The following is a 20230-nucleotide window of genomic DNA, read 5'->3' on the forward strand; positions in this document are numbered from 1 at the left end:
TCTGGACTGGATTCTCCAATTCTGGGGCTATATCCCCACGCCGGCATGGGAACGGTGGCGTTTTACGCCAGGAAAACTGGTGCAAAACGGCCATCTATTCCCCGTTTTGCTGGGGGCTAGCAGGACGGCAGCATAGAGCATCCGGCTCTAGCTGCCGATATGCCCCGGAGAATTTCCGGGTCTGTGGCTGCGCGTGCGCACGGCGGCGGCCGCACCGTGCTTCATGGCGGAGGCCACTTGCTGACCCGGCCCGCACCCCGGACCAACCCCCCACAGTGCCCCCAGCCCCGAATAATGTTTGCCCTGCCCACGGATTGGCCCTCCCCCGACTGTGGTGGCGCTGGACTGAGTCCGCAGCCGCCGCGCCGAGTTCCCGACGGGTGAGACCATGAGAGACCTATGCCATCAGGAACTCGGCCAGTCAGGGGCGGAGCACCGGGGGGGCTGGCCTTAGGCAATGTCTTGTGCCCGTCGATACGTGGCTCGGCGTGCTTTGGAGGAGGCGGAGCATCGCGAATGCTGCCCCGCACCCGATTCTGTTTTAAACTTGGATTCTCTGGCCGGTCGTTGAATGCGATTTTGGCGTCGGCGACTGAAGAATCCAGCCCCCTATCTCCACTTGGAGGTGTAAGGTTTGATCAGGAATAGTCAGCATGGCTTTGTCTGAGGGAGGTTCATGCCGAACAAATTTGAATTTTGAGCAGGTGACCAGGTGTGTAGATGAGGATAGTGCAGTTGATGTAGTTTACGAGGATTTCAGCAAAGCCTTTACATGGGTGGCTTATAAAGAAGGCAAATGCACACGGGAAACAGGGTAGCTTGTAAGTGCATTCAAAATTGGCTTAGCAGTAGGAGCAGAGGTTGATGACAGATGGCTGCTTCAGTGACTGGAAGCCAGTATCCAGTAGCGTACCTCAGGAATCTGTACTGGGATCCCTATTGTTTGTCATTTATATAAATGATGTAGTTACGTGCGGGGTAGGATCAGTAAGTTTGCGGATGACACAAAGGTTGGCCGGTTGGTTAGCAGTGAGGTTGAGTGTCTTGGGTTACAGGAAGATATAGACGGGATGGTCAAATGGGCAGCAAGGTGGCTGATGGAATTTAACCCTGAAAAGTGTGAGGTGGTACACATTGGAAGGAGTAATGTGACAAGGAAGTATTCAATGAATGGTCTGATACTGAGAAGTTCCAAGGAACAAGGGACCTTTGTCCATAGATCTCTGAAGGCAGAACGGCAGGTTAATCGAGGCATAGATTACAAAAGCAGGGAGGCCATGTTGGAGCTATTTAGAACTTTGGTGAGGCCACAGCTGGAGTACTGTGTGCAATTCTGGTTGCCACATTATCGGAAGGATACGATTGCACTGGAGGGGGTGCAAAGGCGATTCACCAGAATGTTGCCTGGGATGGAATATTTAAGTTATGAAGAGAGGTTGGATAGGCTTGGGTTGTTTTCATTGGAGCAGAGATTAAGGGGGCGACCTAATCAAGGTGTACAAGATTATGCGGGGCATGGACAGGATAGATAGAGAGCAGCTGTTCCCCTTAGTTGAAGGGTCAGTTAGGAGGGGGCACAAGTTCAAGATCAGGGGCAGGAGGTTTAGGGAGGATTTGACGAAAAACCTTTTTCGGAGGATGGTGACGGTCTGGAATGCACTGCCTGGGAGGATGGTAAAGGCGGGTTGCCTCACATCCTTTAAAAAGTACCTAGATGAGCACTTGGCAATCATAACATTGAAGGCCCAGTGCTGGCAAATGGGATTAGGTAGGGAGGTCAGGTTTTTTCATGTGTTGGTACAGGCTCAATGGGCCGAAGGGCCTCTTCTGCGCTATATTATTCTGTGACTGAGAACTATATGTTTTTTCATTCTTGTTGTTTAATTGGGAATAGAGAAAGTAACTAAGGGTATTGTATTTACTGTATTTAGTAGTATTGTTTAAGGGGTAATTGTACGCTATTTTAGGTGTGATGTTTAAGATAATAAAGTTTTGCTTTAAAATACCAATCCCTATTTTTTCATGCAATCACTCATGGTGCGAATCATTCTTTCCTCAGTCTTACAAAATTAACTAAAATAGTGGGGTTTCGGGCCAGTATCCTAGCCTCTGTTGGGGTCTGGTTTGGAATCATAGAATTTACAGTGCAGAAGGGGGCCATTTGGCCCATCGAGTCTGCACCAGCCCTTGGAAAGAGCACCCCACTTAAGCCCACGCCTCCACCCCATCCCTGTAACCTCACCTAACCTTTTGGGCACTAAAGGGGCAACTTAACATAGCCAATCCACCTAACCTGCACATCTTTGGACTATGGCAGGAATCCTGAGCACCCGGGGGAAACTAACGCAGACACGGGGAGAAAGTGCAGACTCCACAGTCACCCGAGGCCAGAGTTGAACCCTGGAGCTGTGAAGCAGCAGTGCAACCACTGTGCCACCTTGCCATACAACTTTAACTCATCTTTACTGTAATGTTGATAGTTATACTGTACATTGCCAGGACATTCTACTCTGATTCCTGTAATCGATTGCAATTAGCAGCTTTTATCATTCTTTACCATCGTTCAACTACACTCCTACTTCAGCTCATCCGCCACTGAAACTCTCTCCCAGCCGGTTACCTCTAGACTTGACAATTGTAGCATTCTCCTGATCTCCCGTCTTTCACCCTCCATTAACTTGAGTTCATCCAATACCCTACAGCGTGTCCAGCATAAACCAAGTCCCATTCACACATCAACTTTGTGCTCAGTTTACCAGTGATGTGGGCTCATCCTTTCCCATCTCTGTAACTTCCTCCAGTCCTATAATGCTCCAAGATACCGGCACTCCTCTGATTCTGCGCTCTTGCACATCCCTGATTTTCATCACTCCATCATCAACTGGGCCACATCTTCAGCTGCCCAGGCCCCAAGTTCCCTAAATCTCTCTACCTCTCTCTCTCGCTCCTCCATTAAAACCCTGCTTAAAATATACCACTTTGAGCAAGGTGACCAAAAACTGTCACAATATCTCATCTGGCTCACTTTCAAATGTTTTAAATAACACTCCAGTGAAGTGCCTTTTCCATAATTTACGACATTAAAGATGCTATATGAGCTGCTGGTATGATAAAAGGCTTCACTGTAATTTAAAACTCAAGGACAGAATTCTTTTATTAAAAATGTAATTTTTTTTTAATGTAGTACATTTTGAAATTTCCAATGAAGCAGTTCAGCTATCGTAACAATTTAACCAGCCACTCAAAGCTCATTACAGGACTAGCCTCATTAAAAAATTAGTTTTTTTGTTTCTATGGCTTGAATATGCTGGCCATTCCCCCCCCCCCCCCCCCCCACCCCAATTTTAACTTGTGGTAACAACTTAAAACATGTTAAAAATAATTTCATGTCTGTGATATTTCCTATATGACTTTATAAAAATGTCTTCATCAGAAAAATTCTTGATCTACAAGTGGACCGATGTGCTGCATACTGTACCTTGTCCCCCGAAGTACAAGCAGCAAACAGCCACGGCATATTAACAGTCACTTTGTTTAGGGCAATGGGGAGCTAGGGTCAATGATCAGCACTAACACACAACAGAGGAACGTCTGCAATCGAGACATTAAAATCCAAATTGGGAGAGCAGTGAGTTTTTATTTAGTCTTAGTGTTCTTGGCTCACACAATGAATACTGTTGGTGCCAGTGAGAGTGGTCGATCACAGAAAAGGAAAACAAACAAAACAACCAGAGTTCTTCCAAAAACATGGAGTTTCCAGAGAAATTCATAATCTACGTGCTTCACTCAGCATGTGTTTTGGGGAATACAGTGATATACGTTTCCCATGTTGTTTGTCAAATCTTACACTGGAGAGTCCCATGTTCTATTGAATTGTAGTAACAATACCAACACTCCTTACCTTGGTACGGGCGGAGGGAGTCAGGAGGCAAGGTTGATCAGTAAATCTACTTCTCTTGTCTCCTTTTAGGATTAAGCACTGCTTTAACAGCAACTCAACAAATTCACACTTATTTTAACAGATCTATTAGACCCATGTGGTGGGGGGAGTAATGCCTTTGTAAGCTATCGTCAATAACAAACATGGAATACAGAAAAATATAATGTAGCAGGTCAATTTGAAAATAAGACCACAACTATCTTCTAAAGTGTTCTGTCAATTTGCAGGCCACAGTTTGCACGAAGGAAAATATGTTAATAAATGCAAACCTGGTGGATAATTCCATCTTGTGCAGTGTTTCCCCAGTTTATAAGTCAATTTCTAAAGTCACTGGAGCTTCTGCCCTAAGGTTGTTGTCTGGTGAAAAGGATTCTGCAGCATATCCACATGGGGGCTAGTAAGAAGGGACTTGAAGGACGGAAGTGGACTCATCATCTTATCGTGGTGCCTTTCTAAAGCAACGGAGACAGTTGGGTACATAGGTGGGATGACAGCATTACAATCAACTGGAGCAGTGCAGAGCACATGTGACATGCTTGGCACTGCATCTGGAATTGCTATGCCAGTTGTGAAAGAGGGTATCGTAGAGGGCACTGATCCACCCAACCGAATATCAGATTGAGTAATGTCCAGGAAGCTGCTGTTCACCATGACCAAGCAATCATTTTCCATCTCTCGAGGTAGAAAGTCCTTCAGAAGCTTCGGTGAGGCATGCTCCTTGTCGATCTGCACTCGGATCTCCTCTTTATGAACTGTTCTAATGTGCTTCTTCAGATTACTGGGATGACGGCAGCGTTTTCCACATACCTAGTGCAAAACCAGAATACTGCAGGTGAATACAGGATTACTGTAGGAAAGTGCAACACAGCAGGGAGTGCAGGAATACGGCATGGAGTACAGAAAGATTATGGAGATAGGGAGAAACAAGGAAGAATGTGAAAAAAGTGAGAATTTTAAGGTCAAGACGTTTCTTTACTGGGAGCCAATGTGGGTCAGTGACCACAGGTTATTACAGGAAATAGACACATACTGCAAATATACAGAATTCGTAACTCAGAACATTTCCTTTTCTACAATTAGATTTTGGAACAAATTTAAAATTTTCCATTTAAAAAAAATATTTTTTATTCTTTTTCACATTTTCTCCCAAATGTACACCCAACAATCAACAATAATCAGTAACGAATGTAATGTCAATCTCCATATCAATAACAATGATCCCATCCTCCCACCAAACCCCAAACATTAGCTCGCATGTTAACATAAACAAATGACAAAAAGGAATCAGGAATCACCCATAATCACCATTAACACTTACAGTCCCCCTCCCAGCCCCTAATGTTCGATGTGATCCAATTCTCGAAAGTGCACAATGAATAACGCCCATGAATTGTAGAACCCCTCCATCCTTTCCCTCAGTTCAAATTTGACCTTTTCAAGCGTTAAGAATTGCAGCAGGTCCCCCCCCCCCCGCCACGCCAGGACACAGGGTGGAGAGGTTGATCTCCATCCCAACAGGATCCGCCTTCGGGCGATCAACGAGGCGAAGGCTACAACATCTGCTTCCGCTCCCGGTTCCAACCCCGGCTGGTCCGACACTCCGAATATGGCCTCCCGAGGGCCCGGGTCCAGTTTCACGTGCACCACTTTAGAGATTACCATAAACGCCTCCAGTAATCCTCCAGCTTTGGACAGGACCAAAACATATGAACGTGGTTTGCGAGGCTCCCCCCGCAACGTTCACACACATCTTCTACCCCCTCAAAGAGCCAGCTAAAATTTTCCATTTTTAATCAGCTCTAGTTTCTTGGAAGCTGGCCTTTTCCTGTCAACCTACAGGTGATTGAGTCCCAGTTACCATTTGCAGAATCAGGGAGGAAACCCTCTGCTGATTGGAGTCATACCTGGCACAAAAGGAAGATGATTGTGATTCTTGGAGGTCAATCATCTCAGTTCCAGGACATCACTGCAGGAGTTCCTCAGGGTAGTGTTCTAGGCCCAACCATCTTCAGCTACTTCACCATCGACCTTCTTTCCATGAAAAGGTCAGAAGTGGGGATGTTCAGATTTATTATTTTTTTTAAAAAGGGGCAATTTATCATGGCCAAATCCAGCTACCCTGCACAACTTTGGGTTGTGGGGTGAGACCCACGGAGACACGGGGAGAATGTCCAAACTCCACACAGACAGTGACCCAGGGCCAGGATCGAACCTGGGTCCTCGGCTCCATGAGGCAGCAGTGCTAACCACTAAGTCACCATGCCGCCCTATTCACTGATGATTGCATAATATTCAGCACCATTCGTCACTCCTCAGATATTGAAACAGTCCATGCCCACATGCAGCAGCAAGACCTGAACAACATTCAGGATGGTAAGTAGTAAGTAGCGTTTGTACCACAGAAGTGCAAGGCAATGACCATCAGGGAGAATCTAACCATCTTCCTCTGACTTCAGTAGCATTACCATCACTGAATCTCCCACCAGCAACACTGTGAGGAGTTAGCGCAGACTAGAAATTGAACTGGACCAGCCCCAAATACTGTGGCAACAATAGCAGGTCAGAGGCTGGGAATTCTGCAGAGTAACTCATCCTGACTTCCCAAAGCCTGCTAGCATCTGCAAGGCACAAGTTGGGAGCATGATGGAATACTCTCCACTTGCCTGGAATTCTTTCATTATCGCTAGATCAAATCCTGGAACTCCCTCCTTAAAATAATTGTGGATGTACCTACAGCACCCGGATTACAGTGGTTCAAGAAGGTGACTCATCAGCAGCTTCTCAAGTGGAATTCTGGATGGCCAATAAATGCTGGCCGAGCCAGTGACGCTCACATCACATAAATGAAGAAAATAAAAGCTCCAAAGCAGTGAGAGACATGATTTAGTCCTTAAAAGGGAAAGAGAGAAAAGCCCTGGAATATTTACTCTGTTTTCTAACCAGTGAGGTACTTTTGATGTGTATTCACCATTATGTAGGTAAACACAGCCTATTTGCGCACATCACATTCCCACAGATAGCAGTGGAGTGAATGACCAGGCAATATTTTGATGGTGTTGGTTGAACGATAAATATTGGTTAGGACACACAGAACCCCCTTTTCCTCTTTGACAAGTACCATGGGATCTTTTACATCCATCAGAACACGCAAACGGGTCTGTGGTTTAATATCATATTCATTGCAACACTCCCGCATTTACATTGCATCTCAGATGATGTGTTCAAGTCACAAGTGAGGCTTGAACCTTGTGACTCAGTATTCCCACTGAGGAAAGGCAAAGATTAACTTTGTTTAATGCATTGGGTGAGTTTACTCATTTACAAACAAGTCTGTTTACATTCCAAACCAACATATGCAGACATTTCACTGATATATTAAAGTATCACCACAATTCACTGTAGTTGTCCATTAAGATCGTGAAATCTATACAGAGCTTCCCGGAGGAGCCGGCCTCCACATTGCTGGAGGAGGTGCTGACAGGGGGACTGGAGAAAGGGGTAGTGTCAGCGGTCTACAGAGCTATTTAGGAGGAGGGGAAGGCACCGCTGGAAGGGATCAAAGCAAAGTGGGAGGAAGAGTTGGGAGAGGATATGGAGGAGGGGTTCTGGTGTGAGGTGCTCCGGAGAGTGAATGCCTCCACTTTGTGCGCGAGGTTGGGGCTGCTACAGCTGAAGGTGGTATACAGAGCACACCTCACGAGGGCGAGGATGAGCCGATTCTTTGAAGGAGTAGAAGATGTGTGTGATCGTTGCGGGGGGTGGGGCGCTAACCAAGTTCATATGTTTTGGTCCTGTCCAAAGCTAGAGGATTACTGGAAGGAGGTTTTTAGGATAATTTCTAAAGTGGTGCACGTGAAACTGGACTCGGGCCCCGGGAGGCCATATTCGGGGTGTCGGACCAGCCAGGGTTGGAAACGGGTGCGGAGGCAGATGTTGTAGCCTTCGCCTCATTGATCGCCCGAAGGCAGATCCTGCTGGGATGGAGAGCAGCCTCTCCACCCTGTGCCCTGGCGTGGCGGGGGGATCTGTTGGAATTCTTGACTCTTGAGAAGGTAAAGTTTGAACTGAGGCGGAAGGATGGAGGGGTTCCACAATTCATGGGCGTTATTCATTATGCACTTTCAAGAACTGGATAACTTCGAACATTAGTTGGGCGGGGTGGGTGGGAGGGTTGGGGGGGGGGAAGGGAGGCGATGGGTGTTAATGGTGGCCATGGGTGATTCCTGATTCCTTTTTGTCGGTTGTTTATGTGAACATGTGGGCGAATGTTTTGGGTTTGGTGGGAGGATGCGACCGTTGTTATCGATATGGGGATTGACATATTTGTTACTGATTATTTGTTATTCCTGATTATTGTTTATTGTTGGTGGGTGTAAATTTGGGAGAAAATGCAAAAAAGGAGAATAAAGAAATATTTTTTTTTAAAAAGATTGTGAAACCTCAGCGCATTCCCTGTCCGGATGTGTTTATTTTAATTCTCACCATGATAACAACTATATTAAATTACTTTCACTATTTGTAGCTCAGGACTCTCCTCTCTTGCTGGTAGGTGTATAGGATTAATTTTATTCTAATTTGGACAATATTTGTTACAATAATGAGAGCCAGGGTCACTAGCATATCCTACAATATAATGGTCAGCTATCCCAAAAGCAGGTGTGCAAAGGCACAAAACGTTTATATCTCAGAGAGCTTCTGAAGTATACTAAATATACAAAGAACAGATAAGGCTATCAGGACAGCCATAGTCAGCAGATGAAGTAGAAATGGGTCCAATTAAATCCGATGTCATCACAACCCATGGAAACCAGAGTTTAGACTGTTCAGCAATAAAAAGAATTCACCCCACATCAAACTCTCTCGTAAAAATGAAGACCCAACAACCATTCAATGGTTAGCTGGGGACAGTTCAAGTCTTTTCCAATTTTCCTTTACCACAGTCGTATTTTAATTAGCTTTATTTTAATTTTTTGCGCAATCTCTGCTGAACATTACAGAGCAGCCTTGCCTGGTGTTGCAGTTGAGCCTCAACACTGTTGTGATATTTGCAAATCTGTGAACAGTTTGTAGAAATGTCAGCAACATATAATCAACATCCCTCAAAATTTTGTAAACCTACAGTACGGCTTTTAAGGAACCCAGATCTTTTGCTACCAAATATAAACACTAGATGCAAGAAGAGGAAAATAACTGAAGAAATGCAGGTTACATTTTAGAATTCCCATCGACATGGTTCCTCTAAACATTTGATGGTTTGATTCAGCAACTGCTGAACATTACAGACCAGCAGAGCTCAGACTCACGGCTGCTCCCCGATGTGTTCAATGATTTTTTGGGGGGACCTGGGGATGACATCTGGGAAGCAGTGTTCAAGCTCAGCTCAGACCAAAAATTTCCTCAAGTCTAACTAAAATGTGATTTGTACAATTTCAAACCAGCTTAAATTCGGCATGGACCTAGAAAACAAAAATCTCACCAATTCAGCTCCAATTGATAACTTCAGTCAGGACATTGGCCAACAGTTATGGAAAAAAGCCATACTTCAGTAATAAGGAGTGGTCTGAGAAAGGGTCCAAACAGCGGTCGAATGAATTTAATCTGGATCCAGCTGTGTTCTACCTGAAGAGGGAGAGTCTAATGATGGCACTTGTTATGCACACAACTATCACCTTTACATAAACCCCACCTACAATAAACCACCACCTTTACACAAACCTCACCTACAATAAACCATCACCTTTACACAAACCCCAGCTACAATAAACCATCACTTTTACACAAACCCCACCTACAATAAACCATCACCTTTACACAAACCCCACCTACAATAAACCATCACTTTTACACAAACCCACTTACAATAAACCATCACCTTTACACAAACCCCACCTACAATAAACCATCACCTTTACACAAACCCCACCTACAATAAACCATCACTTTTACACAAACCCCACCTACAATAAACCATCACTTTTACACAAACCCACTTACAATAAACCATCACCTTTACAGAAACCATCACCTTTACACAAACCACCACCTTTACACAAACCACCACCTTTACACAAACCATCACCTTTACACAAACCATCACTGTTACACAAACCCACCTACAATAAACCATCACCTTTACACAAACCATCACCTTTACACAAACCATCACCTTTACACAAACCCCACCTGCAATAAACGTCACTTTTGCACAAATCCACCTACCCTTTACACAAACCCCAGCTACAATAAACCATCACCTTTACACAAACCCACCTACAATAAACCATCACCTTTACACAAACCCCACCTTTGCACAAACCATCACCTTTATACATACCATCACTGTTACACAAACCCACCTACAATAAACCATCACCTTTACACAAACCATCACCTTTACATAAACTATCACCTTTACACAAACTGCAATAAACGTCACTTTTGCACAAATCCACCTACCCTTTACACAAACCCACCTACAACCATCACCTTTACACAAACCCACCTACAATAAACCATCACCTTTACACAAACCATCACCTTTATACAAACCTCATCTACAATAAACCATCACCTTTACACAAACCCCACCTACAATAAACCATCACCTTGACGCAAACCCCACCTACAATAAACCATCACCTTTACACAAACCGCACCTACAATAAATCATCACCTTTATACAAAGCCCACCTACAATAAACCATCACCTTTACACAAACCATCACCTTTATACAAACCTCATCTACAATAAACCATCACCGTTACATAATCCCCACCTCCAATAAACCATCACCGTTATAGAGTTATATGGTTTCAAACAGTCCTTACTCGGCACTGATAAGGCAGCTCCCCTGTGTGGGTCCACGTGTGCCTCTTCAACTCAGACAAGCGATAAAATGCCTGCAGACAAAACTTGCACTGGAACTTCTTAATGCCACTGTGGATCAAAGGGGAAGGAAAGAAATGTTAGCAATAATTAAATAATCCAAATTTCTTCAGCATAAAGAGTTCATGGATCTAAAATAACCCCTTTAAAGCATTAGGAACAGATGTATTGCCATTCAGCCGGTTGAACCTGTTTGCTCATCCTATTAGATTATGGCTGATCACTAAGTATTCCAACTCCACTTAACCATCTTTTGTTCATACTCCTCGAGTATCCTACCTAACAAATAATCTCTCAGTATTGAATATCCACAGCGTTTTGAGGGAAATGAGTTCCAGAATTCCAATAGCCTTGCTGTAAACAATGCTTCTTGATTTCACTCCTTAGTTGTGTCACCTTGTTCTTGATTCCGTCACCATAGGACCAAAGGAATGTTGCACTGTCAGAGGTGTTTGATTAAGACCGCAGCCCTGTCTGCCCCCTCAGTCGGACATAAACGATTCCCTGCCATTATTTTGAAGAAAAGCAGGGGATTTCTCACCCAATATTATTAGAACAGATTATCTGGCCATCTATCAATGCAGTTTGAGAGATCTTGTTGTACTTGTGGTTGCCATGTTCCTACAACAGTGACTATTTCTAAATACTTCACTTGCTGCAGTGGGCTTTGAGACATTCAGGGGTTGTGAATGGTCCTCTAAAAATGTAAGTTTTCTTTAACTTTCTTGGATTTCGCTGCCCACCCTCCCAGAACTCCACTTCTTCCACTCTTTACCTGCAGAAAATCTTGTGGCTCTTGTAGTGTTTCACAGCTTGACCGCAGAATTCACACAGCTGCACCAGGGGTGGTTTGCCCTTTGATGCTTCCATATGCTTCACACGGATGTGCTGGGTTAAGTCATCTGAAAGATATTTTAAACTCCTGTTAATGAAGTGTAGTGGTGACCATTTAGATTTCAGTGCAATCAGTGTAATGTAAATACACAATCACAGGAACTTCAAAATCAATTGCTGCCCTCTCTTGCATACTCTGTGCACAGCACCAAACATCTCACAGTCGCCAAACCTTGCAGGGGTATTGTTTCAAGGATGCCAGCAGCACTCCATTAGCTCACACAAGTGGCTAGTTATTCTGAGTGACTTCAAACAGCCAACACTGGCACGTTATTCAAGCTGGGGAAAGCACATCACAACAGAGGCTTACCCTGTCTTCACAAACATCCGCATAGGAGAATTTCCTTTTTAATTCATTATTGTGGGAATGTAGATGCTAGTGGCAAGGCCAGAATTTACTTCCAACCCCTAATTAATTTTTGATACAGCTAAGTGGCGTGCTAGATAATTTCGGTGGGCAATTTAACAGAGTCACAAGGAGCGATCAGAAGAACATTGCTTACTTTCTCCGCTCCCTGGCCCAACAACAATGAACCCAATTACCTGAGTCAACAGAGAACTGAATCCAAAGATTTTTTTAAAGTATGTTTATTCAAGTTTTATATAACAATCAACCGACAAAAACACAATAGTGTAAAAACAAAAATTTAAAGCAAATATAAAGCAAAAACACATATTAAATTTAAACACTATAAATAAACCCCTAACAGCGGACAATGTCTAGATCCTTAAAAAAGGAAATAAATGGTTGCCATCTCAGGTAGAGCTTCCCCACTGACCTAATGGTGAACTTAATTTTCTCTAAATGGAGGGATGACATGATGTCACCCAACTAGGCAGAAGCTTTGGGCAGAATACGAGACCTCCAACTAAGCAATATTCACCTCCAGGCTATCAGTGAGGCAAAAGCGACAATGTCTGCCCCTACCCCAGAGTGAAACACTGGTGAATCCAAATCCCCAAACATGGCTACCAATGGCCATCATTTAAATCAACCCGGACTATCTCCAACATGGTGCTAAAAAAGGAAGCCCAGAAGCTGGCGAGTTTGGGGCAGGACCAAAACATATGCGTATGGTTAGCTGGGGCAAGCGAACAGCGATCACATCTCGGTCCTCCACGTTTGGAAAATAAAACACATTCCTGCCTTGGCCAAGTGCGTCTTATGTAGCACCGTGAACTGAATTAGGCTCAACCGGGCACATGAGGACGTGGAGTTGACCCTGTAAAGGTCCTCCCTCCAAGCCTCACTAGTATTAGGGCCCAGCTCACTCTCCCATCTCACCTTCACCCAGTTTAGTGGGGCGGGATCTGACGAGAGACTATAGCCATATAGGTCCAAAATAGACCCCTCGCCAGGCTGAGACAAGGGTAAAATCCTCGTCACCAAAGAGAAAGGTGGAGCCACAAGGAAAGGAAGGAAAACCTTACGAGAAAAGTCACGGACTTGAAAATAACAAAAAAGGTTCGAGATGGGTAGCTGAAATTTGTCAGCCAGCTCTCGGAAAACCTCCCTTCTATAAATAGGCCCCCAAAATGCTCAAGTCTCTTTGCTTTCCAAGATTTAAATGATGGGTACAATCCAGAAGGCAAGAAAAGGTGATTGATACAAATAGGGGCTAACGAAGTGCACAGTGAGCCTCCATTTGGCTCCAAATAGAATTGGGGTCACTGATCCACAACATAATTCTTTGGATGTCAGCAGCCCAGTAAAACAACATTTGGGGGGGGGGGGGCAAGACCCCTGTCTGTCCCTTTGGAGTAGAACGCTGCTGATCCTGGAATTCTTAACCGCCCAAATAAAAGCAGATATCAATTTGTTAACCTTAATAAAAAAGGGTTTGAGCAGAAAAATGGGAAGACGTTGAAAGAAAAGTAGAAACCTAAGGAGTACATTCATTTTAATTTTTTGGCTCCTGCCACAGAGGATCTATAGATCCGCTTTAACATTATTGATCAAGCTTGAATAATTTAACTTATGAAGTGAGACCCAATTGTGGGCCACCCTGACCCCGAAGTAGTGAAAACTTGTATTAGAGAAGCAGAAAGGTAACGTGCCTAAGTGGGCTCGCCTTCCAGCGGGATTAACCGGAAAACATTCACTTTCCTAGATTTAATCTGTAGCCAGAGAAGGAGCCAAAGGTATTAAGTGTTTTCATTATGCCATCTATAGAGTAAGTTTGGTCTGTAATATACAGAAGTAGGTCATCTGCACAAAGCAATACCCGATGCTCCACCCCATCACTGATTAGAGGCCCTCAACACTATAGATAGAGGCTGTATTGCCATGGTGAACAGAAATGGGGAAAGAGGGCAGCTCTGTCTAGTGCCCTATTTAAGGGGAAGTAATCTGAGTGTACAGTATTTGTGTGAACGCTGGCTGTAGGGACATTATATAGCATGCGGATCCAAAAGGCAAATTTAAGGCCGAATCGAAATCTCCCAATAATTTCAAATATTTCCATTCCTTCCTTTCAAGTGCTTTTTCAGCGCCAAGTGATACTATCACTTCAGGCTTGGGTGCAGGGGAAAGGGAAAAAAATTACGTTTAAAAGACGATGTACATTGGCCGATAATTGATAGCCTTTCACGGTGCCCGTTCGCTCCTCCGAAATTATACTTGGGATGCAAGGCTCCAGCCGGAGCGCCAGAACCTTAGGAGCAGCTTAAAAGTTTAAGTTTAAAAGTGAGATGGGTCGATATGAACCATATTTGGTGGGGTCCTTGACCCTCTTAAGGAGCAAAGAAAAAGAGGCTTGAGTGAGGGCCAGAGGCAATGAATGACCTGAAGAATTTCCCTTGCCGCTGCCTCCCTCCGGAGCTGACCTGCCTTATCTCCGTGTTCATAAACTGCACCCCTTGCTCGTCTCAGTTGGCGCACCGCCTTCCTGGTGGACAGTCGGTCGAAGCTCGCCTGTAGTTCCTTCCTCTTTCCAGCTTCGCTGGGTCCCCATCGTCTGCATACCTCCTATCTACCTCCAACACCTCATCTATTACCCTCTGCTGCTCCAACCTCTCCTCTTTGTCCACCCTGGCCTTAAACGAAATTACCTCACCCCTCACCACCGCCTTTAGAGCCTCCCAGACGACTGCCTTCGACACCTCACCCGTACAATTGAAACCTACATATTCATTAATTACCTTTTCAATTTTCTCACAGAACACTTGGTTCCCCAAAAGCCCCTCATCCAGTTTCCACCCCAGTCTCTGCGCTACCCCCTTCTCCAGCACCATATCCATCCAATGTCGAGCGTGATCTGACACTTCAATTGCTGAGTATTCCGACCCCTTGACTCCAGCCAGCAAAGCCTTTCCCACCACAAAAAGTTGATCCGCGAGTATACCTTATGAACCGCTGAGAAAAACGAGTACTCCCGTTCCCTTGGGTGCAGGAACCACCAAGGGTCCACATCTCCCATTTCCACCATTAGCCCAGCCAGCGCCTTCGCCTCCCTGATGGGACAAGCGAGCGCGGCCGTGATCTGTCCAACCTTGGCTCCTGCACCAAGTTCCAGTCCCCCCCCCCACAATCAGCTCATGCGTGTCCAAGTTGGGAATGGCCCCAAACACCTCCCTCGCGAATCCCACATCGTCCTAATTGGGACCGTATACACTTAACAGCGCCAGTAATCTCCCCTCCAGTGCCCCTGTCACAATCACATATCTACCCCCCTGATCTGCCACCACCTTCTCCATCTGGAAGCGTACCCTTTTGCTGACCAACACCGCTACCCCTCGAGCCCTTCCATCAAATCCGGAGTGAAACACTTGGCTAACCCAGCCCTTTTTAAGTCTCACCTGGTCCTTCACCTTCAAGTGAGTCTCCTGCAGCATTGCTACATCGGCTTTCAAACTTTTAAGATGCGCAAGTGACGAATGTGATATAAAATAGTTACTTTAGAGTTACTAGTTAATGTAATATAGAAATAAGCCACTTTGATTTTTGCAGTTAGGGACAAAGGAATTTGAGACCGCATGGAAAAAGCAGGAAGAGGTGTGTCTATGAGGGTGATGCTTCATTGATAGGGGCCAGAGAAAGGGATTGGAAGTGAGCCAATCAGAATAGATCGAACAGGTCAGGAGGGACATAGGCTGACCTATGTCCGTCGAGTATGTGAAACTTGATACCATTTGAACTGATTTTGCAGAGATCCCTTTGTCTGTTAGTTCAGTCGTTTTCTGGAATGAAAGAGGCTGGATGTCTCTTACATTTCTGTAAGATGATTAAGCTTGCAAGCTAAATAAATAACTTCTGTTTACGTGCGAATCCGTCTCAACTTTTATTGAGGCCAGACTGACAGAGAAAGAAATTTGGAGATCAACATTGGGTGCCGAAAACCGGGATTTCTCTGGGCGATCCTGTTCCAACTGCGAAATCAGAATTAGACTGATTATGAACAGGAGGACGGGAACAAAGGGCCCTCAATGTAGAAATGGAAAACGACCAGCATTGATTGTTCCCCTCTTCTTATCGTCTGATTAGTCTGGTCACTCGCGGTTGGCACAGAAAGACCGCCTCGACGAAATCACAGGTCAGTCTGGGGATTAGCACTTTAATTGATGGGATTTCATATTGTTGTTTCGGCTTGGGTTAGGGTTTTGGGCTGATGGGACTTTAAATAATAAAGGTTCAGTCTATTATCGGGGTTCAGAGGCTGATGTGACTTTAAATAATAAAGGTTCAGTCTATTATCGGGGTTCAGAGGCTGATGTGACTTAAATAATAAAGGTTCAGTCTATTATTAGGGTTCAGAGGCTGATGGGACTTTAAATAATAAAGGTTCAGTCTATTATATGGGTTCAGGGGCTGATGGGACTTCAATAGATGGGGGTTCAGTCCAGTATAACTGTTTTTAAATCTGAAGATGGTTCAACTCTATGTGTGAGTGTTTTAAATATATAGTTGATTAAGCTAAAATTGTCTCCTTGGACTGTAAAGTTCCGAGGTCTAGTTGAGATTGTGAGGTTGAAGCAGAAGTCTCTCAAAGGGTTAACAGCAGCAGGCGGAGTTGAAAACAGACAGTGCTTCTCACTCAGGCCTTGAGATAACAGTCTGCAGTGTAATCGGATACCTTTCCTTTGAGTCAGTGAACACCAGCAAAGTTACGTTTTGAATTAATTAAAGGAAACCAGTGGGTTTCTCCACCTCTTTGATAAAAGTTATTATTTTCGAAAGCAATTGATTGAAATTGCCAGAATCTTAAATTTTACTTACTTGAAATAAGGTTTATCTCATTTTATCTGGAGATTAATAGAAACTTAAAGAAGATCATGGACACCATTTTAAAAAGTGTCAATCTGAAGATGATAATTGATTTTGCTAATACTTATGATAGTTGATTTTGCTAATACTTATGTGTATGTAACAGAAAAAAAAACTTGTTAAAAGAAAAAATTGTTAAGATAAAGAAATAATTAAGTTGTAAATGTTATACAAGTTTGTGTTAAGCAAATTGTAAATTTAGTTCTGAGTTGAGATCAGAGCTAAGCTTGCAAGTTGCAGTAATTCAATTTGAATTTTCAAACATTTTTAAGTTTTAAAAAAAAAAGAGAGCAAATAGAGAAAAGAAGGACACAGATCTTGAATGCGTTGAATAGCACATTTCAAAGGCCCATAAATCTTTCTGTTATCTTAGACCTAAAACCTAGGAAGATTGATGAGCCATAGGAATGTCTGGGGCGTTTTAATGAAATCTACCGGGGGCAGTCAGGCGATTTGCTGTATCAAAATGGTCAGAATTCCCCTCAATACTGTGCTATGTTAATGCATTGCCTACCACCTTCTGTGGTTACTGCTGTGAAATGTAATAACATGAATTGGACAGAGAACGACCCTTCCCAGATGGCAAGGGCAGTCAGATTTTACTGGAAGGAGGGTGTAGGCCAAGAAGGAGGCTCAGTTACAAAGGTTAAGACTGAGTATGTAATGAAAAAGGATGATCTGCGATCCCAACAAGCGGCAGAAATGGTAGTTTACCAGCAGGAGCTCCAATATAGTGACTTTGGGTGGGTGGATCAGCGAAGAGGAGGATGAGACAACAGTGCTATATTTCTATCACCCCCCAGTGGTGGACGTTAGACATTGAACAGCCACTATCACTGCATCACGTTACCCTGGCCTATGACAGAACTGGACGAAACAGGGAGTTGGAGGACAAATACTGGCCATTACTTGAGACCGAATGGCCAGTCAAGGTTACAGCCACAGTCACGGGAAAAGAAGGTACAGCCGATTTTGTTACAATATCACCACATTTATGGCCACAGTCAGCTTCGGTAAGCCCTCATATTACACGTCAGGTCCATGACCAGTACCATGCCAGGGATATGGGGCGAATGGTCAGCATCTTACCGCAGCTCGTCAGAATAGGTATGAGATATACCTTTTGAACAATCCACGTCTGACATTTAAATACTGTACCACTATCAATCCAGCCTGTTTTCTTAGTGGTCCCCCTGTCCATGAAGACGCACCTGGCCACGACTGTTTAGCCTTGATTCAGGAAACTACCACAATAAGGGGCGATTTGAGTGACATTTCGTCAGAACAACCTGACATGATTATGTGTGGTCAAATATCCCACCGGGGTTTAGTTAATGACCTACTGCAGGCCCTCCTTCTGCCAGCGCAGATTTCCGTTATTAAATGTGCTGCCCACACGAATGGTACAACCCCAGTTGACGTTGGTAATGAACGAGCAGATCGTGCAGCGCGCACAGCCGCACAAATTCAGCAAGTGATGGTGCCTAAAATGTTAAGTCAGACTAAACGATCTACTATGAATGTGTCTGCTTCTGACAAGCCAATGCCAACCATCCAAGACGTCATAAGGTTACAGGAGGACGCTCCTGAGAGTGATAAACAAATGTGGAAACGGTTAGGTTGTACATATGATTCTGTTTCCTCTTTATGGACCACGCCTGCACATCAGACTTGTATGTCTGATGTACTGGCTTTATGGGTCATCGAATGTGTACACTTTGCAACTCATTGTGGGGCTCGGGGGACTAGTGATTTGTTGCTGGACACTTGGTGGCACCCTAAAATGCAGGGGTTGGCCCAAAGTATCAGTAATCGGTGTTTGATTTGTCAGCAATATAACACCGGAAAAGGTATCCCTTGTGGGAAGGGGCAAACCCCGTTGCCCAGTGGTCCCTTTGAGACGCTCCAAATGGATTACATTGAGTTGGAAAGGTGTCAATGTTATAAATATGTTTTGGTCATTGTGGATGTGTTCAGCAGATGGGTTGAGGCGTATCCGACTATCTATAGTAAAGCTGCTACTGTGGTTAAAGTCTTGATGAGGGAAATCATTCCCCGGTACGGTATACCAGCTCAGTTAAGTTCTGATAATGGGCCTCATTTTATTGGACAAATTAACAAGGAGTTTTGCTCCCAGTTGGGCATACGCCAGCAGTTACACTGTGCTTACAGACCACAGGCAGCCGGGGTGGTTGAAAGACACAATCAGACCCTCAAAACTAAATTGGCTAAATTAAGAGCAGACACGGGACTGACATGGCTTAAGTTGCTCCCCGTTGCCCTCTTCCAGCTGCGGGTTACACCTGCGGGACCGGCCCGGCTCTCTCCCGCCGAGATTCTCTATGGCAGGCCTCTTAGAACTCCCTGGAGCCTGCAGGTTCCCAGACGGGTTCAGTTTCATCAGATGACTGAGGAAATGACCACCTATGTTCTAGCCCTTACGCAAGTGCTCAAGGAACTCCATGGCCAAGTCCGCGCGGCTCACGAGCCATTGCCCAGTACCTAGCTCACTTTCAGTCCAGCCCGGTAGTTATGTAATGGTCAAAAATTGGACTAGGAAGGGGTCGGAGCCGCGATGGGACGGGCCCTTCCAAGTTCTCCTTACCACCCCCACAGCAGTTAAAGTGGAGGGGCGAAGTGCTTGGGTCCACCTACATCACTGTAAATTGAGCCCATCTCCACTACTGTAAAAGGTCGGATACTAACCTGCCTCCCTTCTCCAGTGCTATTTTACAGGTGTGGAGCATGATGGAGTGGCTACGCATCGTCTGTCTGATATTTGGCCTCACTTCGCTTGGCGTGTTATTGGCGATGGACATGGAAAAGGGGAATATTATGCATCTGTGTAGCCCCAACCAATCTACAAGGATACATCACCTATGCACAGGTGATGTTCTTCACTGCCCCCATATACGAGGACATGGTATCGACTCATGGAAGGTCATCAAAGTTAAGGAGAATGCGGGAGTCATGAAGCAGCTGCACCGGCCCCGGCGATGGGAAGGGAACATTATATGGACATTGCCTTGTTTTTGGAATACATGTAAATTTGATTTTGGATGTGTTAAAAGTGGTACAATAAAGGTAACATCAGGCTGTCAGAAGAGTGTAGGAAGAGACCATGAGAAAGAGAAAGGGACTAGAGAGAGGACGGGGCGTGTGAGAAGGGAAGTACAGCTAGAACGTAGGTGACCGGGAGATGCACTTAAGTTAATTAAAGGCCAAACTGAGGAAAACCCGGGTAGTA

General features: G+C 44.7%; 1 protein-coding gene across 2 annotated transcripts in view; it reads right to left on the bottom strand.

Annotated features, from left to right (window-relative positions):
• Positions 1-3617: 3617 nt before the first annotated feature.
• The window catches only part of LOC140429686 (uncharacterized), a 31885-nt gene continuing 15272 nt past the window's right edge, over positions 3618-20230 (bottom strand). The window contains exons 4-7 of one of the 2 annotated variants that reach the window (XM_072516989.1): positions 11602-11728; positions 10769-10877; positions 9417-9559; positions 4596-4747 (exon numbers count right to left, since the gene is read on the bottom strand). In XM_072516989.1, the coding sequence (XP_072373090.1) occupies positions 9440-9559; positions 10769-10877; positions 11602-11728 (356 nt within the window). In that variant the 3' untranslated portion in view covers positions 4596-4747; positions 9417-9439. Of the gene's footprint in view, positions 4748-9416; positions 9560-10768; positions 10878-11601; positions 11729-20230 lie in introns of both variants that reach the window. The other variant, XM_072516988.1, reaches the window with a different exon arrangement.

This window comes from Scyliorhinus torazame, chromosome 9 (genome assembly GCF_047496885.1).
Source record: "Scyliorhinus torazame isolate Kashiwa2021f chromosome 9, sScyTor2.1, whole genome shotgun sequence".
Taxonomy (NCBI): domain Eukaryota; kingdom Metazoa; phylum Chordata; class Chondrichthyes; order Carcharhiniformes; family Scyliorhinidae; genus Scyliorhinus; species Scyliorhinus torazame.